Raw genomic sequence first — 8,348 nt, forward strand, 5'->3', positions numbered from 1 at the left:
GACCACAGACGTCAGAGTGACAGGTCTGTAGTCATTAAGTCCTGTGTTTTTTGGTTTCTTTGGGACAGGAATGACGATTGAGCGTTTGAAGCAGCATGGAACTTCACACAGCTCCAGTGATCTATTGAAGATCAGTGTGAAGATGGAGGCCAGTTGGTTAGCACAGGATTCTGTTCCCTGTGCTTTCCTTGTCTTTTGTTTCCAGAAGACATGGCACACATCTTCACAGATCTTAAGTGCTTGTTGAGCACGGGAGGAGGGAAGTTGCAGGAGGTGTTGCTGTTTGTGTGAAGTGAAAGTCAGAACAGGTGTGGGGTGTGAGATTGGGACTTTCAAATCTACAGTAGAACCAATTCAGGTCATCAGCCAGATGTTGGTCCACTACAATGTTGGGGGTGAGTCTCTTATAGTTAGTAAGGTGTTTCAGGCCACTCCACACTGATGCAGGGTCGTTAGCTGAAAACTTGTTTTTTTTAGCCATTCTGATTTCCTTATTCAGGGTGTTCCTGGCATGATTGTACAATATTTTATACCCACCCCTGGTATATGATGTTATGGTATCGGTGTGCTTGTCCAGATTGGTGTCTTCAGCCTCAAACACTCATTACTTACAAATCTTCATTACTATAGGCTGTGATATTTAAAGTGATTATTAAATGAGCTATTAAACACAGAGGTTATGTTTAAACCGGAGAAGGAAAAATGTGCTTAATTATAGAAAATGATGCCAAACCATTGTATCTTTTACCCTTAATAAGCACAAGTGTGTTATTTGAAGTGATAAAAGTTAAACTACAGGTGGCAGTGTTCAAACACCTATCAAAAACATAGCAAGGCGTGCACTACTGTGGTTAGTAAAGGTAAAAATAAAACAGAGATATTATCGGTTTCTCTTCAGAGACCAGGTCACATCTAACTAGGGCTGAAGCTGTAACCTTGTGAAAATAGGCCAGCCACATTGGCTTAATCACAGACACATTATGTAATGATGGCATAATAGATTCGTTTATCAAGCCCCAAAGCAACCAAGATTAATGCTCATAATTGTATTAGATGGCTTTAAAGCCATTATTCATAATGCTACTAGCTGTTAAATATTACCATTCACATAATACATGTTCCCTAAAGTGTGCTTTCATAGATAATTGGCAGTCTTTTCATTAGAAATCTCCTTACTCACACACACCTCATTTATAGAAACACTATTTTTAACAAAGCATATAATAATTTACCACACCTAGAAGAGTTCTTGGTACCCAAACTTATTGTAGGACATTAAAAAGTAGCTCATTTGCTTGCACAAGTTAATTACTAGGAGACAAAACATAAATGACATTTTTTATTGAAAAATAAATTACAAAATGTTTAAAATAAACTAAAACAAAAGCCAAGCTGACCTCAAAAGCAGTTCCAGGTATTCTGGATGGAGCTTTCCACAAATCCAGCCACACCAATTAATCTCAAACACATACTTTTGCTTGGTGTATGCAAATCCTCTTCACCCAAACAATACTGCAAGCATATCATGTGCATTTATTCATTGAACACGTGGTCCCAGATTACAAATCATTCACACCGATTGACGATGTTAACAATCGTTCGGTTTCCTTTAGATTAAGCTCACATTCCAAACTGACCAAAGCAATTAAAGTGCATTCATTTTCCAATTCAACCAGACGTTCTCTTACATTAAGGCAAAGTACTTAAGTGTGTGCAGATTTAATATTAAATTAGTCAGCAGTTTAACCCTATAACACGGTTAACACTGCTGACAAAAACAGGCTTTAAGATGTGCCAAGAAATGCATTTGTAAAACTTCACTGGATGCCACAACAAATAAATATCTGGTTACGGTACATAAATATTACTTTAGTCAATATAAAGCAGCATTTGTAAGAAAAAGGGCAGTGAAAGTTCGATGTGCAAGTAATAATGCAAATATTTCACAGTACAAACTGGACAGTTTTGGTTGTAGTGTTTGACACCTTTCTGCAATACCCAAATGGATCATAACAGTATTCGATTCTCTCACAGTGCCACCTTTGTCGAGATCAGCATAATCGCCACATGAAATCCAAAAGGTTGGTCCCTGATTTCAGCTTTTGAACAACATTAACACAGTGGTTATTTTCTTACTTTCTAGAACAATAAATTAGATGTTACAGATTTGGGGAGTAAATTCTTCCCCTTTCTCCGTAAAAATACCTTTGTGCACGTTAACCGTTTCATCCCCTACCCACTCACATTCACAGAATGAGATGGCAGTCACACCTCAAGGTTCAAAACCCCAAGATTTACAACCCAAAGTCCCTTGATATGCTCCTCATCTTGACTGCACTCCTAATACTGACTTGATGTGCTCATATACAACATAGCTGATGCTGACAGCAGGGATGACCTTCAGGAAGTTTGGGGTCAGACCCCGGTAGAGACCCATGGGACCTTCAGTCTTCAAGATCTGTTTGAAGAGCCCAGTCATGGAGACCAGGGAAGCACCTTCAACCGTGGCTGAAGAAAAAAAATTAAATTTAGTAAAACAAAGGAGGGAAATATCAAGAATATAAATGCTGGTCTGCGAGCTTACCTTGTGCCTGCATGCGTGTTCGTACAAGAGCAAGCGGGTAGCTGGCGAGTTGGCCACCAGTGCAGGAAATGGCACCGCAGGCTAGAAGAACAAACACACCAGGATCTGTACTGTCCGTACCGTAGCGCTGAAGCCATGTGTTCTTCAACGTCTAAAGAGAACGGACCAAAAAATGAAAAGTGAGCTTTTTCTTAGACCCTTTATGTTTGTACCATTAGAACATTTTCCCATTTCCTACCTCATAGACGGCTAGATCGATGCCAGCGTAAGGAATGACGCCCAGCATGTTTGGTACGTAGCCTTTGTAGAATGCACAGACTCCCTCACCCCTCAGGATCTGTTTGGCACAATCGGACATGCCCTTGTACTGGCCCGTCTTTCTCAATGCCAGGCGAGTTTTGAGAACCTGAACAGAATGGGATTACAAATTTAAGTTCAGTGGCAGTTTATGGTCCATTTGAAAGCATGAGGAAGGACCCTAAAGGGTCCTAAAAATAACATATGGGGCAATATTGGACAGCTACTCACCTCCATGGGGTAAATTGCACTCTGAGCGATGACTCCTGCTAGAGAACCGGCTACAAAACGTTCTGTGATGCCTAAAGTTTCCCGACTGCTGCCCATCAGTCGCTTAATCTATCAAGTAAGGAAAAACAAGTTATGTACACATTTTTAATACAAATATTCTCTCAAAATCCAACCATAAAGGAGGCATGCCAGAGCTTAGTACCTGCTCATAAGCCATGAATTTGAGGGCCGACTCTGGGGCGATTTTGATGACGTTGATGCCATTACCCCTCCACAACGATCGCATCCCTCCTTCCTTGATCATCTGGGTGAGACCGGTCATGATGCACAGGTTGTTGCTATGGGAACCATGAACCTACAAAAAAATAAAATGAAAATGCAAAGAACAGAAGTTAAGGATATATTGAAAGTCAAGAATATTAAATAGAATCATATTTGTTGCATTGCCTTTTGGATTCACTGATAGGATTGTGTATCATTAAGACACTAATCATCTAAAAACAGTACAAAACATTGGGCCTTTACACTCACTTGACTACAGGGAACGTAGTTAAATGTTCAGTTTAAAAAAAAAAAAAAAAAAAAAAAAAATTGCAGTTACTGGGTGAAAGGTTTTGGACAGAGTCACTGAACGCACTTATGCAACAACTGATGTGATTAACTGACCTATCTTCACTATCGCACAAGCTGTGACGCATCAAACCAAAGGTGGCCTTGCAAAACACATTAACGTCTGTAACCAATCTGAGCACAAGACAGAGGGTGAGCTGGACTTCTCTGATTCCGATTGTGTGTTTGACTTGACCGTATAACCATTCAAAGAGTCAAGATCCTTTACCTAGAACATAAACTTATGAACCGATACAGATAATCTTATTTATGGCTCTTGGCCAACAAGACCAATTGTTCCAATTTGACTAAAATTCCCATAATGCTATGAAACCAACTTTCCTCTGCTCATAAAATTATGGAAACTGCTTTTGTAAATAATTAAAAATGACCTGCTTCAGTGTATAGAGAAGTTAGAATTGGCATGCATTAAAACCTTACACACCTGATAGAGCAAGTTACTCAATGATACTGCAAGATGAATGCAACATTTGAATATAGGATACAAATCTTAATCTAATGCATAGAATTCAGGGACAATGATCAATACACAAGATAGAACACAAATTTAGATCTATAAAACCTAGAAGTACTCTGGCAAAGGATTACGGTGGAATTTCATCTTTTTGCAGGTAATGAAAGGTGTACCTATGCATCGCCTCACCTGCATAAGAACTTTGAGTCGGTCAAGTGGAGCAGTGAATGTTCGAGAAATAGCTCCAGCACCTCCGCCTGCTACCAGGTGTCTCCACCACATCCCTGTTATGTGTTCCTGTGTTGTAAACTCATCCGGAACCATCAGATTCTCACCAATATCGAAGATCTACAGAGAAAGAGATAAATATATTTACATTGCAGGTAGAAGGATATATCGGTTTTACAGAAACTATGCCGATAGTTGCTTTTTGGAATGATCGATTATTATGATCGAGTCAGACAATACTCATCTATATTTTTTATCCTCACTTCAAATGGAAATTTGGTTGTTTTAGCTAGATAATCAAATGTTCCAAATTGACATGCGCATAACAAGAAAAATGTGACACTATAGAAATAAGTCGTCAGCGCATACAGTGTGTCTCCAACTTCATATCTTGTAAATAAATGACACGAAACCTAATCTGGTGAATTTTAAGGCTATAAAAAGCTTAATTCGGTAAATAGTTTAAAATATAGCATTGTAACTGAGCAAAGACTCAAGAGTCTCAAATTAAGAGCCCCGAAGTGTATTTTGGGATCTATCATAGTCCAATATTTTGCTCAGAATCTTAATTTTTTGGTTTCACAAACTGCATATAGGATTTTATAACATGGGCCAATCATAGTGTGGAAAGGCTAAGAAAGTTTAACATCCTATTAATTGACTATCTGAAAAAGTAAAGTAATCGGTCGATTAATTGGGAATCATCCTTCAGTCAACGTCTATTTTACAGGGGTCTCACATTGAATTGACCAATGAATTTCAGTGATCTATCCAGAAATCATAAAATGGAAAATTACTACATTTATAGCTCATGAAATATTTTAGAATGGAGCATGAATCGAAGATTTTCATGGTCTAGAAACCAGTTTTATTATTACATAACCATGGTAATTAAATCTTAATTTTAAAATACAAAATCTGCCATTTTATATTCATAATAAATAAATCTTGAAATGATTAAATATCCATAAAGCATTACTTCAGTTAAGTTTACAGTAAGGTGCAATGACCTGGGAAAGCATTTGCGTCAACGGGGTCTGACAGATCACTGACGCAGCCAAAATGGTTTTAGTGCCACTTCATCCAAAAATCCATCACAGACTTCACAAACTCTTGTGAACTTTGTGTCAGTCTCATTATGCACTTACAATGTCACATACGGACAAAGTCTGAAGGTTTCGGTCCAGTTTAAACAAATGTTAAAAGTTTAAAGTAGGTCACTGATATTGAAATTCAAGATTTAAACCTCCACACCAAGTCTACTGCCTCAAGGGCTTAATACTAGCAACACTCAGCACAGAAATCAAGAAGACTCATTGCATAAGGTGGTCTCCCATTGGCCAGGACATGTAGCCCCAATTTAATTGGGGTATTTTGACATTTGCTAGGCATTTTTGATTGGCAGATGTATGCTCAGACTGTAGTGGCCATATTAATAGCAGGGAACTCATGCAAGACACGATTATGAGGATGCTTAGGAAACAGACTAGTCAAGATTTAGTAGCTGCAACACAACACCTATTAAACTGGACCCTGTCCTAGAGCACGGTGTTCCAATGGGACTGGATATTTTTAGGTACACTCACTTTAAGACGGTCACAAACCTATACCATAATGCTTAACGCTTTACAAACTGTCATTATGCTTATAAAATCTTTTAACTAGTGAAAAGGTCTAAACAGCATAATCGAAGCAAATTGGAGGAATTTTAAATAATTCCCAGCAGTCAAAACAGAGACAAACAACCATTTGCAGTCACGAGTGAAGCAGCTTTTAACTATACAACATTTGTAGATTGTTTAAGCATTTGGGATTTTGACTGGTATTGGTTGAAATACGGTGAACGTGTGGGAAAAGAGGAATTCTTACAGTCGAGTGTTTCCAGTAGAGGATGATTTCTGGAATGTTCTCGGCAGGCTGTTTTGATGGATCCTTCTTCCATTCATTCCAGTCAATGGTCATTGTTCCATTTCTGTCCATGCTACAGGAACAAAAACAGAAATTAAGACAGAAAGAGAACTCTTTAAAAGCCTGTAATGCCCAAATTGCATAACAAGTGATTATAAAAACCTCTCCAGTATTAGAGCACACATAATGGCAGCTTCAAGACTTTATCGACATCATGATTAGTCACAGCAATTTCAATTAGTCCTCAGAAAATCTCTAAAAGAAACACCTTTCAAACTCACCTTTTAAGCACTCTCTCTGCTTGCGGCAGGGAAATATGGACTCCAAGATCTTGCAAGGAGTTCACAATGTCATTGGCGTTCACTTGACCTAACATGAAACAAAAACAGTGTCGATCAGGCTTTGAAAAGACTTAAAAAGAAAAGCTTTTCAATAATAAATTAAGGCAGATTTTAACCAGCAAGCTGTGCTGTGGAGACAGTTTTGTAAAATCAAGATGTAGTACCGGCATTCTTCCCATCCAGGCTTTTAAAGACAAGCTTCAGGTCCTTCTCATGGTCTTGGAGATAGTGAACAAACTCCTCAAAATCCAGTTGCCCACCATGTTCCTTCTCTTCGGTTTTAAAGGCTTTCTGTGGGGGAAAGTTTGCATGCATTTTAATGCAAGCACATATACGCTTGGGATTTTATCAAACACAGGTGGAAAACACTTCTGTAAATTATTGCAATCAATAGGGGTAAGTGTGCGAATGCCAACAGCTGTCAAACTAGTAAAAATCCCAATCATGAGAGGTTTATTGCATGGTTAAAATTAACAAACCTCTTTGCGGTCACCTAATTTTAAAAGGACACCCAACATTTGGCCACTATTAGCCTTGTCAATGAGGTCTTGGAAAAATATTGGTGATTTTACTGGTACATCTGATAAAGATTTAAATGACATAAACCCCTAAAAGTTTCATCATCAGACTTTAAGCCACCATAATAATTTCCTCTACATACAAGATTTGCTGAATGCATTCTCAGATTAGCTCATGAGATCACGGTCCTGTTTATGCACTCATCCAGATACAACACAGATAAGAATTTAACTGCAGAAGTTCATTATACATTTTGAATTTAAGGAGGCAATGATATTCCATCGTTTAAAGGCCACCGCTAGGGGCGCCACACGCAGTGTCAGAATTTCAGGACGTAGAACTCCATATATGGTCATTTGAACGGAAAGTGCGAAAAGCGAACCGGAAATGATATGAGTCATGACGAAAAAGTGCATTTATTTAAAAATCCTTAAAACCAATTTAAAATTTTAACATACAAATATATGCATATTAAATAATTATCGTCCACACTCTTTATTAGTCAATACTATTATCAGTCACGTTGTATTAATTTACATATACACTGCATGAATGTATGTTAAGGAGAAAAGAACATTTTATCATGTCTTACCTTTCTCCATTTTTGGTATGTCGAAAATTCCTGGGACGGCAGAAGAACACTGAGTTTAAAGAGCGACTTGAGCTCGGACGGTAATCCTTTTGATTCGAAATACTCCACTTCGATTTGATCGGAATTGTGGACAGGCACATAAAGGCAAAGGCACAACATATTTAACGTTATATAAAATTTTTCGACAATAAATAAATAGTACGAGGGACAGTCTCGCCCGTCGGTGTTGAAATGCCGGTAAGCTAGCTGATCACGCCGAGGAAAACCCTCAGACGCGGCCGTCTAGTAAAGAGCGTCGGATTCTGATTGGCTAGTGTTTCGTACGCATGCGTCCATTTGAACGCCTGGCCACGATGGCAGATACTGAATGTCCAATCACAGGCCAGTTCCTTTAAAGGGACCCGCCCCTTTCACTACTCCAGGGCGGGATGAATATCAGCATGCACTGCCAGAATGAACCATGTGAACTTTTCGAAGCAGTTTGCTTAGACAGATTTGTCGGTATTTTAGGATACCCTTAGCTAAAAGTTTTCCAGGATATTGAGTGGGAGGAGGCTTTTATGG

General features: G+C 38.6%; 1 protein-coding gene across 1 annotated transcript; it reads right to left on the bottom strand.

Annotated features, from left to right (window-relative positions):
- Positions 1-1,326: 1,326 nt before the first annotated feature.
- Positions 1,327-8,025, bottom strand: LOC127621061 (calcium-binding mitochondrial carrier protein SCaMC-2-A-like). The gene is made up of 10 exons (XM_052094496.1): positions 7,785-8,025; positions 6,838-6,964; positions 6,614-6,701; positions 6,294-6,405; positions 4,386-4,544; positions 3,315-3,467; positions 3,113-3,220; positions 2,823-2,990; positions 2,585-2,735; positions 1,327-2,508 (listed from the first exon to the last, which is right to left on the bottom strand). The coding sequence occupies exons 1-10, from the start codon at positions 7,941-7,943 to the stop codon at positions 2,324-2,326; spliced, it is 1,410 nt and encodes a 469-aa protein (XP_051950456.1). The 5' UTR covers positions 7,944-8,025; the 3' UTR covers positions 1,327-2,323.
- Positions 8,026-8,348: the final 323 nt, after the last annotated feature.

Source organism: Xyrauchen texanus, chromosome 27 (assembly GCF_025860055.1).
Source record: "Xyrauchen texanus isolate HMW12.3.18 chromosome 27, RBS_HiC_50CHRs, whole genome shotgun sequence".
NCBI lineage: Eukaryota > Metazoa > Chordata > Actinopteri > Cypriniformes > Catostomidae > Xyrauchen > Xyrauchen texanus.

What these genes read in the sequence shown, in the direction of transcription:
- LOC127621061 (XM_052094496.1), bottom strand. Translation starts at nt 7,943, where the DNA reads ATGTTGTGCCTTTGCCTTTATGTGCCTGTCCACAATTCCGATCAAATC. An exon ending in GTGCAATTTACCCCATGGAG is followed by an intron (nt 2,991 to 3,112) that starts GTGAGTAGCTGT and finishes CATTCTGTTCAG; the next exon opens with GTTCTCAAAACTCGCCTGGC. An exon ending in TCGATCTAGCCGTCTATGAG is followed by an intron (nt 2,736 to 2,822) that starts GTAGGAAATGGG and finishes CGTTCTCTTTAG; the next exon opens with ACGTTGAAGAACACATGGCT.